The 27,427-nt window shown below is 37.0% G+C and overlaps 2 protein-coding genes and 1 pseudogene across 9 annotated transcripts in view; 2 read left to right on the forward strand and 1 right to left on the reverse strand.

Moving 5' to 3' along the window:
* The window catches only part of LOC105475126 (POC5 centriolar protein), a 37,141-nt gene extending 15,340 nt beyond the window's left edge, over positions 1-21,801 (forward strand). For 2 of the 4 annotated variants that reach the window (XM_011730133.2, XM_011730134.3), the window contains 7 exons: positions 712-888; positions 2,937-3,041; positions 5,188-5,367; positions 6,623-6,776; positions 10,293-10,570; positions 17,798-17,974; positions 21,346-21,801. In XM_011730133.2, coding sequence (XP_011728435.1) covers positions 712-888; positions 2,937-3,041; positions 5,188-5,367; positions 6,623-6,776; positions 10,293-10,570; positions 17,798-17,974; positions 21,346-21,489 — 1,215 coding nt within the window. In that variant the 3' untranslated portion in view covers positions 21,490-21,801. The remainder of the gene's footprint in view (positions 1-711; positions 889-2,936; positions 3,042-5,187; positions 5,368-6,622; positions 6,777-10,292; positions 10,571-17,797; positions 17,975-21,345) is intronic. The other 2 variants (XM_011730135.2, XM_011730136.2) reach the window with 1 other exon arrangement.
* LOC105475125 (small ribosomal subunit protein eS4, X isoform-like) lies at positions 18,127-19,310 on the forward strand (annotated as a pseudogene).
* A 2,310-nt stretch (positions 21,802-24,111) lies between the features above and the next one.
* Positions 24,112-27,427, reverse strand: part of LOC105475130 (ankyrin repeat and death domain containing 1B) — a 54,076-nt gene continuing 50,760 nt past the window's right edge. For 4 of the 5 annotated variants that reach the window (XM_071098809.1, XM_071098811.1, XM_011730148.3 and 1 more), the window contains 2 exons: positions 26,578-26,709; positions 24,112-24,979 (listed from right to left, as the gene is read on the reverse strand). In XM_071098809.1, coding sequence (XP_070954910.1) covers positions 24,918-24,979; positions 26,578-26,709 — 194 coding nt within the window. In that variant the 3' untranslated portion in view covers positions 24,112-24,917. The remainder of the gene's footprint in view (positions 24,980-26,577; positions 26,710-27,427) is intronic. The other variant, XM_071098810.1, reaches the window with a different exon arrangement.

A 27,427-nucleotide genomic window follows, 5' to 3' on the forward strand; every position in this document is an offset into this window, starting at 1 on the left:
AGTTCTGTGGCATTTATATTTTTCCCTCATTTGGAACCTTAAATTCTATAAATAATTCTTCAGTGTAATTTTACCACTTTCCCCCTGGAATGGGTTTCATACTTTATAATAGTATAAGTCAATTGGAGTATTGTACCACCAACCATTTAAATTGTGTTTAGTTAATATGTTGTCCAGTTTTTTTTTATAACAAATTATTATTTGGTCTTTTTATTTATGCCAGTCAGTAGGGTGGCAGAACTTAGCAGTCCATTATACAGATAATAATCTGTAATAAATGGCTTGGGGAAAAAAGTATCCATGGTTTCCTCCATCACCCATTTCTAAATAACTTCTGACTCTTATATGAGCTTAGCCTATGCCATTGTTCTGTGTTTCCCTTTATTCCTGATCCGTCTTCATATGGACATTTAATCCTTGAATAAACAAAGGAACATAGTGAATGAAGCCTGAAATTTTTTTGAAATGACAACAAGATTTCATACAAAATTACTTAAAATAGGAAAAAATTAGCTTCCCTAGTATGATGACTGTGAACTGCACAGACCTGTAACTGTTGAACTTACATGTTTTTCATTAGTGTGTTCCAATTGTTTTAATGGCTTTTGTGTTGATTGTTCTGATTTTTTTAATGTTTCTTAATTTCAGTGTAGTTTTAAGAAGTGACGTTAATGAACAAACTACTTAATTGTCACTATATTAATTTTTCAGACAAACATCATATCTGAGCTAAGTAAATGGAGACTTAATTTTATTGACTGGCACCGAATGGAAATGAGAAAAGAGAAAGAAAAACATGCAGCACATTTAAAACAACTGTGTAATCAGATCAATGACTTGAAGGAGCTGCAAAAAACCTTTGAAATCTCCATTGGGAGAAAAGATGAGGTCTTCTTTTTTATATATTTTTTAATTGAGATTCAGTAAATGTCTTGCTAAATAATAAATTCTAAGAAATGATTACCTCATACAAGATAGTTTCTATCAGAAACTGACAGAAAAATTCGTGGCCATCTGATTTATTCTTCCTGTTAAACATATCAGCGTAATGTCATTTTACCCTCACCATTGACTTCAGTGTTCTTGATGTTCTTGATGTTTTAGAAAACAAAGAGTGTTTGCTTTGTAAACCATATTAAAACATCACCTTGTAGCCCATAAATATATAAAACTATTATGATTTGTCAATTTAAATTTTTTTTTAAAAGAGTATGTGCTAAATGTAAGTACACTAGTTGTTTTCTTTCTAATCCTAACTACCCTTAAGAGAACATGAAGGAATCAGCATTATCTACATTTTAAACCATCCTTTTAGGGGTCATTTTAAGCATCTCAAATTCTTTTTTTCTCTCTCTCTTTTTGAAATGGGGTCTTGCTATGTTGCCCAGACTGGAGAACAGTGGCTATTCATAGGCATGATAGTAGCTCACTGCAACCTCAAACTCCTGGGCTCAAGTGATCCTCCTGCCTCAGCCCCTGCCAGGGACTGCAGGTGCATACCACCAAGCCTGGGTTTAAGCATCTCAAATTCTATCAGTGATGGGTGTGTTTTCATTAATGAAGTCTTTCTTCATTTTATTGATAAACACAGAAAACATCTTTTATTTCACTTTCTTTTAGCTTCTTAAGAATTTGAGGGTAATTCAAGTCTGTGCTAATTTTTTGCCTCCTGACACAGTACCTGGAACAAAGCAGATGGGCAACAAATCTGTGCCCTGCTATAAGGGAATGTCCAGATAGGCATCCACTTATGGATAGGAGAGTGGTGGTGTTCAGAAGAGGAGGACTTGGGCAGACACCTCAGCTGCTTGTCTGCAGAAGCAGCACTTAAGTGTTTTCATGTATTAAAGATTATAATTTTTTTAAACATATCTTGATTTCGTATAAAATTGAATGTTTTATAGAGTTTGCTTTTTTTGAAACAATGGATTTTAATGTCATTTTCTTTGTTATACTCAAAATTCTGTTCTGTGGTTTTGAAATATTTTAAGTTTAATTTTTTAATTTTGAAGTATCACAAAGAATATAGATATCATATGTTCAGTTTATGAGAATGAGTAAAGTGGATAGACAGGTTCTACCATTCATCTTAACGCATAGAATATTTCCAGTATCTTAGAATGTTTGCCCTTTTCCTCTTTGGAAATTATTTAAAGAACAGGTATAAATATCTCTTGGTAAATGTGCCCAATTTACAAAATCTCTTTCTAATGTGACTATTTTTAGAAATTTATTTCAGTTATTCAGTTATTTTATAAGAGAGAATATTATCTTAGGATTTTAAAGCCTTCTGAATTTTTTTTTAAGAACAAGAGTAATATCCATGAAGAAGTACATCTACATATAACATATTAATAACATATATAACATGTTATATATAACATGTTATTAATAGTTACATGTATAACATGTTATTAATTTATATGTATAACATATAACTAATAAGCAAATAATATAACTATTATTTGCTTTTATAGGTTTGTTTAATCCAGAAAATCATTGGACAGTTTTTGAGGAACTTCTATATCCAAGGTAGTAGTAGGGACCAGAAAGATACTTAGATATCTAAATATTCTGGCCCCTGCCCTCAAATCTAGCGAATGAAGACATGGTGTATATAGAAGAACTTTCAAATGTATAATTGTTTACCTGAATTGAATGTCAGTAGCTAATTTGAATATACATAAACTCTTTATTGGTGATTACCCTATACACATAATGAAGATTTTTTTTGTTCCCTTTCATTAGTTGATATATAGTATATTCATGTGAGAAAGTTTTATTGTCTTTTTAAAGATAATAATAAGGTTAACTGAATGAATATAGTAGTGATCCATACCTATCCTCTCTAGCATTTTTTGATGTATGAGAAAATCACTTTACCAACTGCTGTTATTGTAGTATCACAATAATTGGGTTAATTGCTGTTTTCACAGGTGATTTCTAGCTTGTCTCATGCCATAGGCAAGCAAAAGGAAAAGATAGAGTTGATGAGAACATTCTTCCACTGGCGAATCGGCCATGTCAGAGCCAGACAGGACGTAAGTGTCAAAGCAGAAGACAGCTGATGGATGTTAGACTTCTGAATTCAGAAGCGCTCAGGATCACTTATTATAGTTGTTTTCTAATAAGTCAAAATGAATTTGTGATTTAATGTTCCTCTTATTTCAAAGGAATTTGATTTTGATATAGCTTGGAAAAAATACATTTTAGGTCTTATAGACATATAATATATATTACAATAGATACATCATTTCCTGCTTCATAGTGGGTTAATAAGGATTGTTCCTAAATTGTAAATGCCCTAGTAATAGAACCCCTCAGATGAGGTTTTTGGAGAAAGAAATTACCTTTAACATATCAAATGCTTCCTATATTGTTTCTACTTTTAAAATGCCTGAATACAACTTATTCATAAAGAGGCTTTACTATGTACATTAAATCACAATATAAATGTTTGTTATATAGACTTGCGTTAGAGAGTCAGAGAAAGCCATACCTATATAGCTTTTTTAAAGTTATCCTTAGCTTGTAGTATATCGTTTAAACTTGACCACCCTTTAAGAAAGAACTGAGTTGGTATATCAGTAAATAGTGAACTGAAAGAGAATAATAAATTGTTGTATCAGAAGTGGAAAAGTATGAGAGTATATCCCACAAGAAGACAGAGTTTAGAGACACATGAGTATAGGAGATAAATATATATATTTTATATATATATATATATATATGTTTTCCATGTATATTCATGTGAGCTATGGAGTAATCTCTGTGTATTTAGTTTCCAAGAGATTAGTGTTTTAGGAAAAAGCTAGTATAGGTTGAGTATCCTTTATCCAAAATGTTTGGCACCAGGAGAATTGTAGATTTTAGATTATGTTTCGTATCACACCTTATACACAAAATTCATTTATGTTTCATATTTTTTCACCTTCTACATATAGCTTAAGGTAATTGTATACAGTATTTTTAATAATTTTGTGCATGAGGCCGGGCGCGGTGGCTCACGCCTGTAATCCCTGCACTTCGGGAGGCCGAGGCGGGTGGATCACGAGGTCAGTAGATCGAGACCATCCTGGCTAACACGGTGAAACCCCGTCTCTACTAAAATACAAAAAAATTAGCCGGGCGCGGTGGCGGGCGCCTGTAGTCCCAGCTACTCCAGAGGCTGAGGCAGGAGAATGGCGCGAACCCGGGAGGCGGAGCTTGCAGTGAGCCGAGATGGTGCCACTGCACTCCAGCCTGGGCGACAGAGTGAAGACTCCGCCTCAAAAAAAAAATAATAATAATTTTGTGCATGAAACAAAATTTGTGTTAAGTACTTCCATGTGGAATTTTTCACTTGTTGTGTCATGCTGGCACTCAGAAAGTTTCAGATTTTTGGATTAGGGATGCTCAACCTACTTTATCCTGGAATAAGATTTCTCCTTTAAGTATACTTTCTGGTTTTTTTCTTTTTTTTTTTTTTAAATTAATCCCAATAGATTAAATCCACATTAAGCTGGTTAAAATGAATATTTATACTCTATTTTGAAACTTGTCAAGTAAAATAATGAGAATGCATATTTATTTTTAAATGTTAGCCAGAATAGTTGAGGCTACTGTCACTTTTTGGATAGTTTTTCAAACTTAAGAAATTGAGAATTGGAACTACTACTTCAAGAATTTAAATTCATTGATGAAAGAAAAATAGCATATGTTCTTACTTGGATTAGCACCATATATGATGGCAAGGTTTATACATTAATCTTGCTTGTGGTGGCCATCAAACTGAAGAGAAAGCAGTGTCATCTGAAGCCAGAGCCACCACCTTTTCCTTCCTTCTAGCCACTGTTATTCTCCTAGTCCTGCTAAATTCATAAGTAAGATGGCAAGTGGTAATTTGCTCATTTTCTTTCATTTGATTGTGTTCTTTTTCTCTAACTTGATTAGTTGCGCAAAGCAATGATGTAATGGATAGAACTCAGTCTCTGGAGTCAGGCAAGTCTGGCTTTACTCATCCTCTTTGTGTGACCTCCATAGGTTACTTAACCTCTCTAAACCTGTTCTCCTATGTGCAAGATGAGAATAGTATGATTACACAGGATTAAATAATGTATGTACACTTACCACCATGTTATGTTTATTAATACTACCAATATATTTATCAGCCCACTGTTTTTGAAGTTATATTTTACTTTTATTTAGGTTTATGAAGGTAAACTAGCTGACCAGTACTACCAGAGAACTTTACTGAAGAAAGTCTGGAAAGGCTGGCGTTCCGTAGTCCAAAAGCAATGGAAAGATGTGGTGGAAAGAGCTTGTCAAGCAAGAGCTGAAGAAGTTTGTGTCCAGATCTCCAATGATTATGAAGCCAAAGTTGCTATGGTAAGCATCTTTTTTCCTGCTTTTCACTTTCTTCTAATACAGTGAAAAGGTAGGTAGACTCACTATTAATTAATAGACTTCTTCTTTTGATCTTTAATCAAGAATGAAGACAAAAAAATGAAAATGTTTATTCTTGTGTTAATTTAATGTTTATTGTATATTCTTACATGGTTGATATAAGTAGTTGTATAGAAATTGAAATTATTGGTTGGGCACGGTGGCTCATGCCTGTAGCCCTGGCACTTTGGGAGGCTGAGGCGGGCGGATCACCTGAGTCAGGAGTTTGAGACCAGCCTGTTCAACATGGTGAAACCCCATCTCTACTAAAAAAAAAAAAAGAAAAATTAGCTGGGTGTGGTGGTGCATGCCTATAATCCCAGCTACTCCAGAGGCTGAGGCAGGGGAATTGCTTGAACCTGGGAGGCAGAAGTGGCAGTGAGCCGAGGTCATGCCATTGTACTCCAGCCTGGGCATTGAGAGCAAAAATCTGTCTCAAAAAAGAATAACAAGAAATTGAAATTATTTTTTCCCATTGACTTTTAATAATAAAATTAACATTGTTTTCATGGGAAAACATTTGGAATTCAAATGAAATAAAAACCATTCTAAAGAATGCAATAGGCCTCTTGAAGTTAAATATTAAAATGAAAAAATGACTCATCATTACAGCATTAAATTCTTAAGATTAAAAATAAATCCATAATACAAATACTTTTCTGCAATTCAATATGACCTGCAAAAAATGCAGTCCCTTGAGGTTTGGCCTGTGGGAAAGTGTGTTGTATGTAGGGTCACTCTGCACTTCAAATACTGAAGGTAACATTTATTTTATAAAAAATCTGTTAATATTGCAGGCATGTAGTTTTTTGTGTATGTTTTTTTTGTTTGTTTTTTGTTTTTTTTCCTGAAAGGGCTACCTGTGGCTCTTAATGTATTTTGTTTAACATCCTACATAAGTTTTACAGTAAAAAATGGCATATCTTTTTGTAAAATGAAAATACATCAGCAATCTTCAATGGGACTGGATAAAATTCCCCTTGTTTGAGCCTTGATTTTAGGGTTAGGAATGAAAGCAATTTGTTGATGGAGATAATAGAGGTAATATGTACCTTTTAAAATAAATTGCACATAGCAGAAGAGGTAAGTGGCAAACTTTTTAATATTTCACATGAGAATGATTTCAGAGTATATATCTATTGACAGTATTCTTTGTAGTATCTCAAATTGTTTTGTTTTTTAAACGTTCTTATTTTAGTTATCTGGAGCTTTGGAAAATGCAAAAGCTGAAATTCAAAGAATGCAACATGAAAAAGAGCACTTTGAAGATTCCATGAAAAAAGCTTTCATGAGGGGTGTATGTGCGTTAAATCTTGAAGCCATGACTATATTTCAAAACAGAAATGATACAGGTTAGTATTTCATTGAAGATTCTCTGCCTACTTTCAGAAAGGGATTTGGGATTTTGGTGATTGATATGGTCTACAGTATTAATAATCTGCAGTAGGTATGTTTCATCGAGGTGCAGCTATTCTTAATTCAGTGGTGTCATATCCAGCCTTAAATCTGCCATGAAAATGAGCTCAGTCATGTTTACTTATAGTATCTTAGATCTGATCAAGTGAACTGTCACTCCTAAGTATTTAAGCTAAATGTTTAATATTTTAATGTATAACATTTTAAATCTCTTTTAACTAAGAATTTTAATGCCCTTTTAAGTACAAAATTTATAATTTTGTCTTTTCTTAAGTAGCCAAGTATCTTGGACTATTTTGGTAAGTAGTTATCTAGTCATGGTTTCTCATTTTAAAAATTCCTAATTTTCCAGTTTAAGAAAAGCCTCAACTAAGCTCATTGCAGCAAATGTAAATATAGGCCTATCTAGAGAAGTAATTTTGTTTTTTTTAAATCCACATATTGTTTGACATAGGAGTGGTTTGTGTAGTAGATTTGTCAGCATGGCGTAGAAAAGCCCATAACTGGACTCCTTTGCCACCAATTTACTCAGGGGCCTATTTTCCTCATTGGGCCTTAGATTTCTTCTCTGAGCAAAGGAGATAACATAAACCTTCCTTACCTGCTTCCTAGGGGCTTCTTGTGGGATGCAGTAAAACATCTGAAAACACTTTAAAAGACAAAATGCACTTTAATGTGTAAGATGACAGTCATGATATAATTATTATAGTTTTAATTCAAGTCAACCTCTCAAGATTTTGTAAATCATTAACATGATTTCAATCCAATGAATAACTTCTCTGTGCTTGTGATGCCCCTATTTTAAAAATCAACAAACATTTATTATTTAAAGCATGCATATTGTGGATAGGAGTAAGTTTAGGCAAATTGCTTTCTGTCTGAAGTGGTTGTGGTTTGTGGTCCGTATTTAATTTAGAAACTGAGAATCATGGAATCTATTCAAGGCTGAATAGTTTATCTTGGTAATACCTAGGTGAGTACTTGATTTTTCCAATAAATGGTCTTTTATTTGAGTATCAATGTTGAAAACAAACTCACCACCTTCAATGATAGAATAGTCTGTTTCAGTTCTAAGTATTAGCAAGTTGTATGTCGCAAATTGAGAAATTTAATTGTTTACTTGGGAGAAATATGGGTTTCACAAGTAAAGTGACAAATTCCTATTAGAACTTCTTACATTAAATTTAAACAGGTTTCTTGTAACCTGCTTAAAAAGATTTTGAATTGATTTAGGAGTGTTTCCCACCTTAATAAATTTACCATCTTAAAATTTAAATTGAAATACAACTGTGTCTCCTAAAGGCCAATATCCCTAAGAGGATTTGAAGAAAATATCTTCTGCTAATTATACAACATGATTTGTTTTGCTCCTGTTATTTTAAAAACAATGGATGAGAAAGATGATAAGAATAGTAAAACATGCATTAGCAATAATGTTGGTAGAGCTACCAAAGGCAAAAAAGTTCGGTATAATTCAGTGGATCTGCTTTGTGATATTTAGGTTTTATGACATTTTAATGACACCTTTTTTTTTTTTTAATTCTCATAAGAAAAAAATTACTTCTGGCCCTCTTCTATTAAAACAGTTGTTTTTTATAGGCCGGGTGTGGTGGCAGACACCTGTAATCCCAGACTTTGGGAGGCCGAGGCGGGTGGATCACAAGGTCAGGAGATCGAGACCATCCTGTCTAACACGGTGAAACCCCGTCTCTACTAAAAATACAAAAAATTAGCCGGACGTGGTGGTGGGCGCCTGTAGTCCCAGCTACTCGGGAGGCTGAGGCAGGAGAATGGCGTGAACCCACGAGGCAGGGTTACAGTGAGCCGAGATCCCGCCAGTGCACTCTAGCCTGGGTGACAGAGCAAGACTCCATCTCAAAAAAAAAAGTTCTTTATAATGCAGTTTTTAATAATGCAAAGTTCCTAATGCACCTGTCTTGTTAGAGCAAAATAAATATTTGGTGTTTTATTTGTACGTATTATTTGCTGTCTGTAATTTGCAGTGCCTCTCATGTTGTACAGTATCTTAAATCTTCCAAGTTAGAGGTTTTATGAAGAAGTTAGAACATGACAAGAAGTCCTTAAAATTATATCTGCCAATTTTAAAAGCAATTTTAGGCACAGTAAAAGAAATACTTGACAACTGAAAAATTTATTCCAGCTAAAATGAGATTAATTATTAAACTTAAGAGTTGTCTGATAAACAGGAACTGCATAAATCAGCCTGTATTAGCAAGAGTTGGTCACCTGCCTCTCTTCCCTGACCTTCACACTCTTTCTACATCTCGTAATGTTTCTACGTCTCGTAATATTTGCCACCATCTAAAGGTGGACACTCAGAATCTCTACCAAAACATGTTAAAACTCAGTGTGTGTTTTGTTTTCAAATTAGCAGTGTTTTATATTGAATTAGTCCCTTTCTTCAGAGGAGTTCAAACGATCTAGGTAGGCACTGTAATCATTGTTAAACTTCTTAAATAAGGTAACTAATACTCTACAAATTTTCTATACAGGTAGTCTAAGGAAAGGACTTATGCAGAGGCCCAGACTTCTGGATGGAAAGAGAACTGCGTAGAAACCATTTAAACATAGGACTTACATAATGCGCTCTGTTCAGATGTTCTGAAACAGCTCATTGACTGAATTTCTAAACCCTCACCACACTGTTTGGTACCACACAGATACAGTCTTAAGCAGAAACTAACGAAATTATAATACTGGAGAGAAAACATCTAATATTGGAAGAAACCCTTTGTACTAGCCTCTGGAATTTGACATTATTGGCTCCTTAGATCAAGATTAAGGCTCAGTTTTGAGGGAAGGTTACTGATTGGGGTGTCACTACAAATCAGTTAGGTGCACAAATATGCCGTTGATTTATGATTTATATAATTTATCTGCAAGAACCCATTTTTTTTACAATGTAAAAAGTGAAGATTTTAGTTTTATTGATTTATTTTTGTTTTCTGACAACTCAAGGACAAAAATAAATTGTTAGGATAGACGCAATACATGAAAATTAGGGAGTATAGTGATATCAGAAAGTGATTCTAAAGATGGATTCCAGGTCATTTCGGCCATTTATCAGGATATTTATATGAACTAATACAAAGGAACCTAGATCTCTGGGCTCACTGTGATCATATTTTTGTGAGAGTTGTGATGGCAATATACTCTACTTAGTTAAGGTCCCAGCTGAGTACATAATTTATTTTCATCTTTTATATAAGAGCGAATGATCCATTCGCTTTCGCATGTGGAAGGAAGTCTGAAGTTTTTAGTGGTTAATGCTGACAAACTGTATTAACTGAACATTGTATCTAATATACTATAAACAAACATCTAAATTTTTGTTAGGACCAAACTTTAGCCAGTATGTGTTTTCCTTGTTTGGAAGATAATAGTAGTCCTAACCTGGAAGAATTTGAGTGGAATTAATTTGTGACTTACAGGGGTAGACTCCACGAATAATAAAAAGGAAGAGTATGGTCCTGGTGTTCAAGGAAAAGAACATTCTGCTCATTTGGATCCTTCAGCTCCTCCGATGCCCTTACCGGTTGCATCACCACTGCTGCCATCCCCGCCAGCTGCAGTCGGAGGAGCCAGCGCGACTGCTGTTCCCTCTGCTGCTTCGATGACTTCTACCAGGGCTGCTTCCGCATCTTCTGCTCATGTTCCCGTTTCTGTTCTTGGTGCAGGATCTGCAGCTACTGCTGCATCAGAAGAAATGGTTAGTACAGTTTATAGAGGTCCCACCTTATGAAAAGGGCGGCCAGATGCAGTGGCTCACGCCTGTAATCCCAGCACTTTGGGAGGCCGAGGAGGGCGGATCACAAGGTCAGGAGATCGAGACCATCCTGGCTAACACGGTGAAACCCCGTCTCTACTAAAAATACAAACAATTAGCCGGGTGCAGTGGCAGGTGCCTGTAGTCCCAGCTACTCGGGAGGCTGAGGCAGGAGAGTGGCATGAACCCTGTAGGCAGAGCTTGTGGTGGGCCAAGATCGCACTACTGCACTCCAGCCTGGGCAACAGAGCGAGAATCCGTCTCAAAAAAAAAAAAAAACAAAACAAAACACTTGTTTGTAAATTTAATATTTTGAACTCATAAAATATTTTCCTATGGAGGAAAAAAAAATCTGTGTGGTATTTAGGCAAAGTCACTGAAAATATTTAATACACAAAGTGACTAGAACATTACATTGTAATGAAAATACCTGAAAGTGCTGTCATAGTAGTGATAATTAAGACAAAGAACTTTTTTATATTTTTCAAAAATTATGTAGGAAAAGTAGATTTAATTTGAGAAAGAGTTGATGACAGACTTTACGTTTGAAGAACACTAGTGGGTGTTTTCAAAGGTCTGGGAGGTTAATGTATGTTTAATTTTATATTTTCTATTCAGCGAACAGCTTTCCTTTTTTCTAAATGCAGATATATCACTAACACTGCTCTGTAGTAACTCCATCTTGATTGAGTTTTAATTTGTAATTTGGAATTGGAATGGAGATAGGAACAGTGTTTCCTAGAATCAGTCAGCTACTATTAGAGAAGTGCCAAGAGGATAGTGTTAAATGGGGATGGAAGATTTGTGTGAGAACTTGCCTGAAGTGAAATTGATCAAGCTGTTAATATGGTAAGAGGCCGGGCATGTTGGCTCACACCTGTAATCCCAGTACTTTGAGAGGCTAAGGTGAAAGGTTTGCTTGAGGCCAGAAGTTTGAGACCAGACTGGGCAATATAGCGAGACCTCATCTTTACAAAAAGGTCGAAAATTAGGCATGGTGCTGTGCACTTGTACTCCCAGCTGCTCAGGAGGCTGAGGCAAGAGGATCGCTTGAGCCCAAGAGTTCAAGGTTACTATGAGTTATGACTGCACCACTGCACTCCAGCCTGGGCAACGAGCGAGACCCTGTCTCTAAAAATTTTTTTTTTAACTGGAGTTTCAGATGAAGCACATTGTGGCTGTAACTCCTTAGCCTCCTGTTGTTAAACTTGTATTCTACAAACCATGTTTCTCAAGAAAGGGCGGAGTACAGATGCAAGCCAAGCTTATTAGACTCACGTGTGCAGAGCTAGCAGAGATCAGTTATTTATGTACGTATGTGTGTGTGTATGTATGTATGTATTTATTTTTAAAAAGCCAGGCACGGTGGCTCACGCCTGTAATCCCAACACTTTGGGAGGCCGAGGAGGGTGGATCACGAGGTCAGGAGTTCAAGACCAGCCTTCCCAAGATGATGAAATCCTGTCTCTACTAAAAATACAAAAAATTAGACAGGCATGGTGGTGGGCGCCTATAATCCCAGCTACTTGGGCGGCTGAGGCATAGAATTGCTTGAGCCAGGGAGGCAGAGGTTGCAGTGAGCCAAGATCATGCCACTGCACTCCAGCCTGGGCGACAGAGCGAGACTGTCTCAAAAAACAAAACAAAACACTGTTAATTTCTCTCCCGCTGTGGTGTGGGTCTGGCATAAAGGCATGTATAGTTTTACAAAGCTCCTGAGATGATTCTGATTTGCTTGTCTTCCTCTTCTCCCCAACTCCTAACCACTTACATAAGAGGCAAGAAGAGGGAAAGTTTTAGGTCTTAAAGTTCCCTTGGCTGGCCATTAGAAGGAGCCATTGCTCTGGACGGCTGTCTGTAGCTAAAGGAGGTATTGAGACAGACAAGTAGTCACCTTTAGTATTCTACCAGATTTGAATTTTTACCTTTCGAGAGCTACTAACTTTGGCAGAGAATACATTGAGATCAGTTATTTACCAAATATTGACACAAAGAGGTTGAAGAATAGCACATGGCTAAGAGAAATTTGTGTGGGGGAGCTTTGACTTAGAAATAAGACACTGGCCGAGCGTAGTGGCTCACGCCTGCAATCCCAGCACCCTGGGAGGTGGAGGTATGTGGATCAGGAGATCAGGAGATCGAGGCCATCCTGGCCAACATGGTGAAACCCTGTCGCTACAAAAATACAAAAAAATTAGCCGGGCTTGGTAGCCTGTGCCTGTAATCGGGAGGCTGAGGTGGAAGAATCACTTGAACCCTGGAGGCAGAGGTTGCAGTGAGCCGAGATCGTGCCACTGCACTCCAGCCTGGGTGATGGAGCAAGACTCAGTCTCAAAAAAAAAAAATAAAACACTAAAATTCAAATCTGACATATTTTTCAGATGTGTTTGTTTTCCATGATTACACATTTTGAAGTGTGATCCTGCACAGATGACCTCATTTAAACATTCATTCACTGTGTTTATGTTCTGGTTTCTCATTCATCTTGCATATGCAGTTAACACATGCAGAGCTAGATTTTTCAAAATTCTCTTCCTAAAATGTGACTTCATGGGTACATCTGCATTTATATGTAAACCTGAATATGTATGGGAAGAACTGAGTGAATGAGTTTGCTTAGCACCCTTTTTGTTGCTAACTTTTTGAATAATCTGGTCAGGAGATAGTGTTGAAGTCGTTGAAACCTGACAACCATAATATTCTGTAGACAGCCCTTCCCCATCTGCCCCACCCCACTATATCCACTTCTTCAAAAACAGGTACACACTCCATTTCAGTCATATAAGTAAGTGGCCTTTAGGGCCAGGGAGAAAAAGAGAATCACAGTTAAATCTCTAAGTATAATCTTAGTTTTCTTCCTTCCTTATGTAATTAAAATACTCAGATTCACCTCAAATATGTGTTTTTGTTTTTAAAAGAAACTTAATAACAAAACTAGGAATAAATCCAGTAAGTAGTTGACTAACTTACTGTGAAACCGTCGTCATTGGGAATAGGAAAAGAAGAGAGAGATTTGCAATCCTGGCTTGGTTATCTTTCTTTTCATTTTAATGACAGAGGCTTCGTATAAACATTCAAAATTTGTTTCAATTTTTCTTGGTATTTCCAGTAGCTAAAAAGAGCTAGGTGTAGAAAGTACAGAGAATTGGCAAACAAATAACTGGAGAAAGGAAGATTACGACGCTAATAAAGTAATATCTTCATATTTAAAATGATTTTCTTTAATGCAGACATCCTCAGTATGTTAAAGACAATAGCAGAATTTCATGGTGAAAACCATTTTTTAAAAAAGGCTAGACAGTTATACAAGCAAGCATATTGCAGTTCATAAAGTTGAACAGTAGATGGCATTTTATTCTTTTTCTAACTCCAATTGGAATAATTGAGGGGAAATATTTTTCCTTGAATTTTAAAGCTGTTTGGTGAAGACCTTTAGTAAAGTTTCTCTTCCAACTTTCCTCTTCATTCGAATAGAAAGTGAAAGGGTGTCATTAGGGAGTTAGTACTGCTTTCTCCATTTTATCAATGAAGAAATTGAGACTTAGAGAGTATGCAGCTTCCCTAGGGACACAGTTAGTAACTGAGTTGGAATTCAGACTTTGACAATCTGATTTAGACCTCTTAGTCTTAAGCAATAATCTATACTGTCTCTTTGTCAGATATTAAGGTGTAAATACTGTTTTTAATGTCATTTCCTTTTTTTTTTTTTGAGACAGAGCCTCACTCTGTTACCCAGGCTGGAGTGCAGTGGCGCGATCTTGGCTCACTGCAAGCTCCGCCTCCTGGGTTCCCGCCGTTCTCCTGGCTCAGCCTCCGGAGTAGCTGGGACTACAGGCGCCCGCCACCACACCCGGCTAATTGTTTGTATTTTTAGTAGATACGGGGTTTCACCGTGTTAGCCAAGATGGTCTCGATCTCCTGACCTCGTGATCCGCCCTCCTCGGCCTCCCAAAGTACTGGCATTACAGGCGTGAGTCACTGCGCCTGGCCTGTCATTTTCTTTTTTTCTTACTCCTTTCAATTTTGTTGCTTATGTTGATGTGGCTTAAAATGCTAGAATTTTTATTTTTATAGCATTTTTTAAAGTCGGCTGATAAATTTAATGAACTCCAACATGATTGGTACCAGTAAGCGGTCATTTAATTTGCAGAGAATGATACATATCTAATACATTATTGTATCTTAAAACATAAATATGTATTAATTTACTAGTTTTTAATGTGGAGCCAGATTGAATGTGGGGGTCAGAGATTGTAATTTTCATCTTTTTTTAATATAAACTACACCCAGTATATTTTCTGTGTTCTCCAGTTACAGTTTCTGTAAAGCATGAACCTAACAAAACTTCCCGAACAATCTGATTATAGAATCCTTCTAGGTTTTTCTTTCCTCCCCCTGATTTAGTAGCAACTTTTTTCTAATAGTTTATCTTTATTAATTATTTCTAAAATGTTCTTATACATTTTCAAAACTCTTTTTTATCAATTTACACAATTTTTAATACCTTAAATAAACATTAACAAGTACAAATGGCAAACCTTCTGAAAACAAGCAGCCGACAGTAAACATGCATTTAAGACAACTTCTGTTTAATTCAAATGAGCGCGTAGAGATTTCTTTTAGAAGTCATTTTATTTACAGGAGTATATATTTTCAAATTACTGAAGGCATTCTAAAGCAATTCTGAGCTGAGTTGAATGAAATTTATCATCTATGAGCAATTTTCCCACTACTCTAATTTTCTTTAGTCCCGATTTCTCTAGTCTTTCATTCACACCTGAAGCTCCAGGAGAGAATCACGGCTACTGAGAGGACACCCCTCAAGTGTGATTGGGCAGGAGGAAAGTTACAAACTCAGTTGTACTTCATTTTCCACATTTTGGCAAAGAATATTCCTGCCAGCAATTAGTTTTGTATTTTAAAATAGCATTTAAGCATCTTTAGGAGTTTGTAAAATATTTTTTGTCCCTTATTGTAATAAGATAAAGTTCCCCTCAGGCCAGAAGCATGAATTTAGTCCACAAAAACATATTTGTAAATATTTTTAAATCTGAGATTTTTAGTTTATCAAATTCATAAGATCCATAGAAGTTTATGGTTTAAAAAGCCAAATCATTTTTACAAGGACTATAGTGAGAAACAGTCTTCTAAATCCCTCTCCCTAACTCTGTCAGCTATTTCTTCTGTTTCCATTTTTTCCTAAATAATATGTCTATATCATTATTTCTACATTTCTTAATTTCAAACATCTGTTAACTTATTACAGATAAAAAGGACTTGGCCTCTTTATGCCACCTTATTCCTTCTCTCTCTCTTCACTTTCCTCATCCTCCCTGTATGTAAATATTTAGTTATAGATATTCCAATTTCAGATTAAATCATTTATGATGACTAATATAGCTAAGCCATGAATGTATACTATGACTACATTTCCTTTCTGGTATAATGTTTTGTTTTAGAATTAATTGCTTCATTTTTATCTTCGATTTTCTCTCCAACTATAGTGAATTATTTCCGAACTCTCCAGGGATTACGGAACCCTACTGAATGCTATTTTCCGTAGGGTCTTCCAAAAACATCAATACTCCGTCATTTTAATTATCCCCGAGACATCTCTCCTGAAGCCCACTCTCTTCCCATTTCAATGTATAGCTGTGACTATGTGTAGCTAGGTGCAGAATCTAGCTACACACAGAATATGGAGAATCACAGATGAACTATAATAATCGGGAAAACATTGATACTTAATAAATGCCTTTGGAAAAACTGTTTAGAGAAAAAATGAATTTAGATTAATACTTCACACTGAAATTTCAAATGTTTTAATAAGTTAAGCCAAAATAAGTAAATGTTGTGAGAGTATAACTACCTCAGCTGTCCAAAGCTGATTTTGGTTTCATCATGGAAGCAAGAGGAAATTAATGACAGGATTAACCACAACTTAAAAAAATGGATGTGCATTGAAGATTAAGACAAATAAATGAAATGAGGAAATTGTTTACACTTTTAGATAAGTATCTATAATTATTAAATGAGTTTACTATTCATCAGGAACTATTTTTAAAAATTTAAATATTAATATCCTTTCATTTCTTAGCAAATAAGATGGATAGTTGACAAAATGGAATACAAATATGAAACATTAATAAGGAACCACAAATTGAATAGTAGATTTCACCTCAGACTTAAACGAGCAGGTGTGTAATTGATTGACAGTGCAAAAATAGTCCACTTATGTGTTATTCTTGCTGTAAATATTTTTCTGGAGTATCATCCAGCAGTAAGCAACAAAAGCTATAAAAGCTGATAATACTTTTTGATATGATCGTTCCATTGTTTGCAATATATTATACAGAAGTAACTAAAAAGAGGATTTTTCTGTTGCAAAATGTGCTAAATGTAATAGAAAAAGAAAGACAAAGTAGTTCGTTGGTATAAAAACCATCTCATTAAGAACTATAGCAGGTCTCTGTATTACCTCATGAAAAAAATATATTGATAAAATGAGATGGAAAAAAGGCAGAACACAGAAACATATGTGTAATGATAATATTAATTATGCTTAAGGATGAAAAAGTCCATAAAACAGATTAATGGTTGCCGGGGCTTAAGGATGGTTGGGGAAGGAACGGAGAGATGGGTATGACTGTCAAGAGTGGCCCGAGGGAGATCTTCGTGGTGATGAGTATTCTGTATCTTGATTGAGTGATAGTTAATGGGAACTTAGGTGATAAAATGACAGAGATCTATATACAGGCATTATGTCATGTTGAGCTTCCTGGTTTTGACTTTGTTATATTCTGATTATGTCAGATGTAACCATGGCAGGAAACTGGGTAAAGAGCACACAGTACTTTTCAATATGATCCCTGTGTCTTCCTGTAAATCTATCATTATTTCAAAATAAAAAGTTGGTGTTTTAAGTTTCTAAAATCTTATAAAATTGTTGGCATACTCAGGTTAAAGGGATATTTTGGGGTGTTCGGTTTTGTGCTTTGCATTTTGTCTTGTGATTTTGTTTGATTTTTTCCATGTTAAAGTTGGTTGAACGTACAGTTATTTTAAGTGCCTGTGTGTTTTCTTCGTAATTTATGGAATCAAATTAATAGAAGTTTTGCTGTGGATTTTCTGCCACCTCATTACTTCTTTTATTTTTTTTTTTCTTCTTAGTATGTGCCAAGAGTTGTAACCTCTGCACAACAGAAAGCAGGAAGAACTATTACAGCCCGGATCACAGGAAGATGTGATTTTGCTTCAAAAAATAGAATTAGCAGCGGTTTAGCTATAATGGGAGTTTCTCCTCCCATGAGCTCAGTTGTTGTGGAAAAACATCATCCAGTCACAGTGGTGAGTCCACATTTGATGACCTTTTGTCAAAAAGTCTTTTTCCTGAGAGTTCACAGACTAGTAAACACTTACATAACATGTTGAGAAGATAAGAATTTATGATGACTGGTACTTGTTCTGCCTTTTCCTGATACAGTTTTTCTGTTTGTTTGTTTGTTTGTTTGTTTGTTTTTATACTTGTATTTCTCCAACCTGCTATAAATCTACCTTTCTGCTGTTGGGAAATTAATTTCAGAAACATCGTTTCTTCCAAACTGTAAAAATTATAAAATACTAAAAGTAATCCAGTGTGTTTGTGGTCAAAAGAGTAAAATATGTAAAGGATTTATTATCCGTTTAAAAAGAGACAAAAATTTTTCACTCACTGGTTCAAACAATTCTCCTGCCTCAGCCTCCCGAGTGGGTGGGATTACAGGTGCCCGCCACCACAGCCAGCTAATTTCAGGGATTGATTTTAAAAGAGAATGCCCACTCTTTCCTTGCCTAACGCAGCCATGGCTCGTGGTCCCAAGAAGCATCTGAAGCGGGTAGCAGCTCCAAAGCATTGGATGCTGGATAAATTGAGTGGTGTGTTTGCTCCTCGTCCATCCACCGGTCCCCACAAGTTGAGAGAGTGTCTCCCCCTCATCATTTTCCTAAGGAACAGACTTAAGTATGCCCTGACAGGAGATGAAGTAAAAAAGATTTGCATGCAGCGGTTCATTAAGATCAATGGCAAGGTCCGAACTGATATAACCCAGCCTGCTGGATTCATGGATGTCATCAGCATTGACAAGACGGGAGAGAATTTCTGTCTGATCTGACACCAAGGGTCGCTTTGCTGTACATCGTATTACACCTGAGGAGGCCAAGTACAAGTTATGCAGAGTGAGAAAGATCTTTGTGGGCACAAAAGGAATCCCTCATCTGGTGACTCATGATGCCTGCACCATCCGCTACCCCGATCCCCTCATCAAGGTGAATGATACCATTCAGATTGATTTGGAGGCTGGCAAGATTACTGATTTCGTTGTGTATGGTGACTGGAGGTGCTAACCTGGGAAGAATTGGTGTGACCACCAACAGAGAGAGGCACCCTGGATCTTTTGACGTTGTTCACATGAAAGATGCCAATGGCAACAGCTTTGCCACTCGACTTTCCAACATTTTTGTTATTGGCAAGGGCAACAAACCATGGATTTCTCTTCCCCGAGGAAAGGGTATCCGCCTCACCATTGCTGAAGAGAGAGACAAAAGACTGGCGGCCACACAGAGCAGTGGGTGAAATGGGTCCCTGGGTGACATGTCAGACCTTTGTACGTAATTAAAAATATTGTGGCAGGGAAAAAAAAAAAAAGAGAGAGAATGCCCTCTATGAATTCTCAGCATTGGACAACATTCCTATGTACTTACTAAGTATTAGCAAAAACAAAAGTACGTGGAATGATTTTAAATCCTTTTTTCCTGAGTACTAGCTGGTCACTAGATGATTAAATGAAGACAAGCTGGATTGATTTGAACTGAACTTCAGGTGAAGTGGGACCTTAGCGAGGTGGAATGCTGGAGATAGAAGCACCAAGTCCAGAGAGACACATGGAGATGACGGAGGATTTATTTTAGGATTATCTTAGGTTTCATGTTTCATAAGTTGGACAGACTCTGAAAGTTCATAGAAGACTTTTCTATATATTTTTGAATATGGAAGACAAGTTACCAAAAATGAGAAGAAATGAATGCATTTCTGTTTTTTCAGATGTAGAAAATGTATAGAGATGGTGAGAGACTGTCCATTTGTGAGGTAAAGAAGGCGTAAAGAGAGCACATACGTGTTTATTTTTTATTAGACAACCTTTTGTAATAATAAGAATTCATATTTTACAGAAGACAAAGAACTAAACATTTAGAACCCTTGTTTTTGATACTTATCTCCCATGCTGCCCTCCCTTTATTCAGTACGTGCATTCCTTCCCCACTAACTGCATATGAATCGGATAGCCATCAGCTTCCTGGATTATGTGACAGACACAGTGGCAGTCATCTGTACTGTGTTTCTTTTTACCCTAGGAGTCAAGATCTAAATCTACCAGAAATGGTTTTTACTAAAAAACCAAGGATGCGATTTGTGACACCGTAGCCTCTTCTGCTGCACAATTGCATGCTTCTAGGGCCACTTCGTTCTCTGTCATATTTTGTATATCATAATTTCAGTGGCTTCTTTTATTTCTACAGTTCCTCTTGCCCATCCTCCCCAAAGAGAAAGCCTTTTTAGTAGGCTCAGATTAGGTGACTGGCAACTAAAATTTCCTATCTGTTGCAAGAGTATCTCTTATTTATAATGGTTATCCAGTTATTTATATACAAAGAAACATTTTTATAAGATACTTTAAGAAAAGAGGTTATTTTTCTTTAAAAAGGAGTTCTGTTCTTTTTAAAACAGAATCTGACAGGATCTTGTGTTTTTAAGAGGTGTCATTCTTTTTTTTAAGCAAAAACTACAGCTTGGAGTTTTTTAAATACATAGTGAATGTTTTGACCAAATATATATAGTTTTACTTAAGGTATTTTAACGATGAGTTTTCTAAGTGGAAGATCCTAATAGAAATTGGCATGTCCTAGTCAGTGGCATGGACTAATAACTTACCTTGATAACAAATCCCACTGCTGGCTACTAAGAAGCTTTATCGGGTTTAATAGGGAAAAGCCTTGTACTGATACATATTGTTCATATGTTTACATGTAATGTGTACTTGTATACATAGTGTGTACTTACATGTATTACATGCATATTATATGTGTGGACTGAGTCGCGTGTGTCCTGACTTTAATGATTCAGTGCTCATGTCTGAGGTGTTCCTTTGAGCTCCGAGGTGATGTGCATAAAACTTTTAGTCTGCTCCCAGGTGAACCAGGTTAAATATGAGGGCTCTGGTTTAAAGAAAGGACCAGACTGCATCCTGAGGGCTTCCCTCTGCCCCTGGGATTGGTTTCCACAGTCAAGTAGAGAGAAGGAAGTTGGATCGAATGAGGGGAGGGCTCAAGGCTGACCCCTCTTCCAATTACCACAGTTTCTGTCTGTATACAAAGCCTCTGTACACATTACAAGATTCCACTGGGCCCTGTTGGAGGAATGGCTCCCATGGCTTTCTTAATGATCTTTGTGGATATAGCTCTGATATTACATTGTGGGTGTTGAACATGTCAGTCAGGCTGGGTAGGGGTTCCTTACAGAGAAGGGCCTCGTCTAATTTAACAGCTGCTTCACTCCCTCATTGCTTCTTTCTACTGGATCTTAACAGATGTTTGTTGGGTTAAATTATAGATGATAGATGATGAAATGATACGTAGTATACATAATTTTGTGGTATTATTAAAGCAGATTTTTGTCTTTTCAGCAAACCATTCCTCAAGCAACTGCAGCAAAATATCCCCGGACCATTCATCCTGAAAGTAGTACCTCAGCTTCCAGATCACTTGGAACCAGATCAGCTCACACCCCGTCTCTCACAAGCGTTCAGTCCATAAAAGTGGTTGACTAAAGTGAATATGTCCATAGTGGGGTCTTTTAATCCCTCTGGTCTTACCAAGGGTTAGAAGTCTTTTGTTTTTAACTTTTTCATATTGTTAGAACATCATGGATACATCACGTTCATCTGTTCAAAATTAACAAGAGACTTTTTCAAACTCTACCATGCTTTGTAACTATATGTAGAAATTATTTTAATGTTATTTTTTATTTAAGCAATTAAGTAAAACTTTTTTAAATTAAAAAAAAACTGGACTTTATTTTTTTAATATGTTTAGCCTGTTGCTGATTACATCATCAAAGTATATAAATTTATTTTCACTATTTATAAAACACTAAATTATTTCCAATATTACACAGCTGTAATTCACTCAAAGTGTTGAGAGGGAACCTTACTAAAAACAAAGTATTAGAACTAGTAGAAACTAGGATATTTTTATTTTTATTTTAAAAAGTTAAAGACCAAGTGTAATAATGATTTTTTTTTTTTTTTTAATTTTTTTGAGACAGAGTCTTGCTCTGTCGCCCAGGTTGGAGTGCAGTGGTGTGACCTCAGCTCACTGCCTCCTCCTCCCATGTTCAAGCGATTCTCCTGCCCCCGCCTCCCGAGTATCTGGGATTCCAAGTGCCAGCCACCAAGCCTGGCTAATTTTTGTATCTTTTTTAGTAGAGACGAGGTTTCATCATGTTGGCCGGGCTGGTCCCGAATTCCTGACCTCAAGTGATCCGCCCGCCTTAGCCTCCCAAAGTGCTGGGATTACAGGCGTGAGCCACCACTCCCGGCCCCAGGTTTTTTGTGGCTTTAGCGTGTTAGTCTTCATTTTTCCAGGACTCTAACAGTTGAAAATAGACGGAAATGGCAACATCTATGCATCATTTTTTAATGCCAAAAGGGAAAACATTTGTAATACTAGCACTAGAGTTACAGAAGTGTCAGAAATTTCTTGTTAGAATGATCCTGTTTCTGGTTTTCTTTCTCACCTTATTTGAAACTCTGCAGCACTGAACCTACCTTGTTCTCCCTGAACATCTAAACACTGTTCTGTGGTGGCGTGGCCCTGTGCAACTCAGCAAACCTAGGCCTGGGCAGAAATTTTCCAATGGCTGTCCAGTACAAAGAAACCATCTGGGCAGAACTGATTTTGGTGAACAAGACTTGGCTTCTAATGGTTTTATTGCTGACTGATTGTGTGGACCAGACAATTTAAATGAATCTCTGGATCCTCATCTGTGAAATAAGCGTAAAATCTACCTACTATTTCACAAGTACTTATGGAATACATAAAAATAAACAGGTTCTAAAGAGTCTGTCTAGGACCTCAATTTCCATATCTTTAACTGAGTGGATGGACTTAATCATCTGAAGCCTCTTCTAATTTGAATATAAGTTCTCTTACACTAATTTTTATTATGGGAAATAGGTTTTCTTGCTGCCTCACATTGTTCACAGGACATCAGAGAATAAGTGTGACATAGGCAAATAGAATCCCATTTTCTAATGGGGCCCGCTAAGGCCTTTCTGAATTATTATCAGGCTGTTTCTTAAAGGGTATTAGATATTTACACAACACTTGTTCTGGATTCTGGCCCAGCTACCCTTGTGGTAAACAGCTCCACCCCTCATGGGCTTCAGCAAGCTTTTCATGAACATAAACCACCAGCACCTCATCTCGCGCCCTTTGCGTGTGCTTGCTCTTCCTGGGCTTCTCCGTTCACTCCCAGTTGAGTCAGGAGAGTGCAGGCTCCACTGGGGAGCCCACTCATGCAGCACAGAATTAATACTTGGCACTGTGGTAAACAGACCAATTCTCCCTTCCTCTTCCCCTGTATGAATTGTCCTGAAATGCATTAGTATATTATGTCTCTCAGAATAGAGTAGCTCGAGATTAAATAATCAACTATACCTGTACCGAGTGATGGCCACTTAGGTAATTCACTTTGTTCTCACTCTCCCTCCTTCCGTGGACAACTCGCCTTTTTCCTCCACTCCTGCTTCCCCGGATGCACACTTCTGTAAAAGTTGTTGCACACAAACTTCGGTCTTAGACAAGCTCTACTTTTTGAGGATCTAGACTACAACCAGGAATGGTTTTCAGTATCCAAGCCAAAACAATATGGACAAACTAAAGTGAATATTATGAATGTGTGATTAAGAATATTATAAACATCTTTTTAAGCTTTAAGCTCTAGAAATGTATGTTGTCTAAAGCACCAAGCAATTAGTGTTGGCCTAAGTTAACATAAATTCAACAATTAAACATTTTACACAGTTATAGTATGTATTCATATTTGTTTCTTTTTGCATAAAGAGGTTACTCCAATCTGGTGGGGAGCAGTGATAAAGAGAGGTCAGTGGAAACTGGCCATACGGAAGAACAGATGGGACAAGACTTCTCTACGTTTTTGAAAAATGTTTTGGAATCATATGAATCTATTACCTGTTTTAAACATTCGTAAGATTAAGTGGGCCACTTATAATCAGTATGAGACAAAGACATAAAACTATAAATTCATGACAGAATAACTGGATTGAAATTGCTTATGGTTTTATTATGTGCCTTGTAAATTTAGAGTCAGAATCCGAAAATGGAGAGTCTTAAATTCCAATGAATAGGTGCACATAAACCGACACAAATTGATACTCGATTTTACATTTATTTCACAACTCTCAGATTACAAAAATAATGCATGTTCATTGTGAAAAAAATTGTATGTACCCAAAAGTACAAAGAAAATTATCATCAGTAATTACATCACCACAAGATTAAAAAAAAAAAAATTGGTGTACATACTTCTGGTCTTTCCTAAGTAATATATTACACATTATGTGTGATTTAAAGTCAACAATGACTATAAATTTCCAAACCCAGTTTCTCTTACTGAAAGAGAAATAACAGTTGATTTCCATACTGTGGGCATGAGGCTAGGCATTTCACAGGCATTTTCCCTTCATCTCTACTCCAACCCTGTGGATTAAATAGACATTTGTCCCAGTTTATAGAGAAGGAAACTGAAGATCTAAGAACTTAAACAACATTAACATGCCCAAAGGTTCACATCTAATAAGTGGCAAAACCAAATTCAAAACTATATTCGTCTATTGTAAAAACCGTTGGTTTTTTACTGTACCATGATGCTGCTCCCATGAATTTTTAGAAAAAAACATGACATACAAAACCCTCCTAGATTATCTTATTACATGTGTTACATCAAATGACAGAAATGGGAAAATGATATATAACTTGCCCTCAGCAAAAAAACTGTATTTGGCTTTTTAGAGGTTGAAAAGTATCATGGTATTACTCTTCTTTCACCTGTTACAGTACCCTGTCACCACCATCATCATAGTTGAAAATCAGTGCTACTGCTAGGAGAAATTTATGGCATTAAAAGAACTGAATGCTGAGTGGAAGATCATGTAAATACAATTTCTTTGGGCATTTATGAAACTACACATTTCTTGGAGTTTAAGTCAGTTTTGCTTTTGAAATGACGAGTCTTTTCTGGAAAAAAATAAGATAACATTGATTAATACCTAACGTTTTTAAAGCACTTATTGTCTACTAGGCACTATTGTTCATTAAATCCCACAACAGCCCTTTGAAGTAAACATTTTTATTTTCTTTCCTAGTTAATAAATGAGAAGATTGTCACAGGGAGGTCATAGAACTTGCTCAAGATTTACAAGCAGTCAGCTTTGGAGTTCAAGAGTGAGCTCACACAGCCTTGCGTCAGAATACATACCCTTAGCCAGTTCAGTGGACTGCATCTGTGTCTTCTCTGAGAGTTCTTATGGAACCTCTTTCATAGGAAGAATACATTTAACCCTTTTCCCTTTTAGAAAAAAAGTGCAGCTCACTGCCAGCGCTTCTTTAATTTTACATAAACACACTCTTTGAGGCTGAAGCAAATCTGACTGATTTTCAATGTGAAAAACAAATATAAAAACTGTTCTTGGAGTTATTTCTAAACAGAACTAACATCAGAATAGTCTGAATCATCCGAATCGTCAATTTGCGAAAAATCGGATTCACTGAATGAATCTTTGGCCAACAATTGTTTGAGAACGACGTCAACATCACATGTAGGAATGCTACATTTTCTAGGACTTGACATTTTCAACCATCAAGAATTTCCATATTTTGTAAATGGAAATATCACTACTAAAAACAGAATGCTGTAAGTAGAATGATGTATTTTGTTTCCAAAGTCGATATACTAGAGCAATGCAAAAATAATAATAAAAGCAAGATAATTCATGGCAAAGTTTTCTCGGGGTAAATGCTGCAAGCACCGCTGGCGAATATTCTCGGGGCCAATGGGAACAGGGTTAAAGTTGAGGGAACAACTCCAATATTATGAGATGGTGTGATGGAAGGTAGGTATCCACACACTGTTCCTTGTACCTACTACTGCTAGAAACTGTTGGATCAGTCGGTGTTCACTCATTTATCTTCTTGCTCCAGGTAAAACTGCTTCAGTGAAAATAATGGCAGATGTTCCTGTTTTTTGCTGGAATGCTTGTTATTATATGAGAGTTATAACACCTCCTAATTTATTGATAAGCTCTTAAAGGATCTTTCCTGACAAGATGGTCAGTGATTTCGGCCGAGTGATTTTTAGCAATAACCACAGGTGGCAAAGTAATAGCCTGTCTGCTCTTTTTGTTCCACCTAGAGATAACATTTTCAAATACACTAACCTGCAGTTTCTCAACTGGGGTAAAATGGCATTTTGAGCAAGACAACTCTTAGTTGTGGAGAACAATCTTGTAACTGTATGGGATGGTTTAGCACTTCTTCCCCGCCCCACCCGCCCCCACCACACATATGCATAAACAGAAACACTCCCACACTTTTTCAAATGCCGAGTAGGGGGATGACACAGAACTGCCCGGCTAAGGAGTAACCAGTATTGACTGGGTCATTCCCCATAGGAGAAGCTGCTGACAGCTTACAAGCCCCTTCCATAGTTCCATACTCCATGTGAGCCACAGCTAACACCACCCCGGGACTGCAGCTGGTCAGGATGGTGTTTCTGTAGACTGCTTTCTGACATTTTAAGGGAGAAAGAATTTCTGTTTGTTGAAATTGTCACCTACCAGCTAGTTTTGGGAAACCTGCGTGTACCAGCTCTTCATACAGGTGCTTGGCTGGATCAGCCTGAGTCATCAGGGTCCCATGTAGCCAGATAAGCAGAGCCCTGTGGCCATGTTCACGGAAGCTTTCATTTCCTGTGCCAAGCACAAGAGGTCCGAGGTAAAACACCACGAGCTGCTATCTCTTTCCATTGTGATCTCGGTTCCAACTAAACTTTCTGAATGACTGTGGTTGCACATGTCTGTTCCTCTTCGAAAAAAGCCCTTCCAGTTGCCCTCGCTGTGCTGCTTTATGATGACCAGCGTTTGCATTCCCTCCAACTCTTGGCTCGCACCTACTGTGCTTGGCACACACCCAAAGGAATGTACAAGAGAGAGGACAGCTATGGTGCCTGCCCAGTGGTAACAATTTTAATGAGATGTGCAACTTCTCATAGACCAATGCTCCTCAAACTCCCAGTGCTTATTTCACCTGGGTATCTTACTAAAATGCACGTTCGGATTCAGTAGGTCTGGGGTAAGAATCCATGCATCTAACAAACTCCCGGGTGCTGCTGCCACTGCTGCTCCATATTCCCCACTCTGAGCAGCAAGCACGCACCATTCATTCTGCCACTCCAGTTTCAAGAAAGCTACTCTGAGGGAAGTTTGCATCCCTGGGCCAGGATTATGCATTTGACAAATACTCACTGGATATCTCAGCCTGGACAGGTGTTGGGGGAAGTACTGGGATAGGGAGCCACAAAGCCACTGTGGTTCCCAACAGGATGTCACTACAGGCTCCTTGCTCTGAGAAACAGTGTGCAGGAGCAGACATGCTGTGCAAAGGAAGGGCCTGAGCTCTGCAGGGGTG

This window comes from Macaca nemestrina, chromosome 6, assembly GCF_043159975.1.
Source record: "Macaca nemestrina isolate mMacNem1 chromosome 6, mMacNem.hap1, whole genome shotgun sequence".
Classification (NCBI taxonomy): domain Eukaryota; kingdom Metazoa; phylum Chordata; class Mammalia; order Primates; family Cercopithecidae; genus Macaca; species Macaca nemestrina.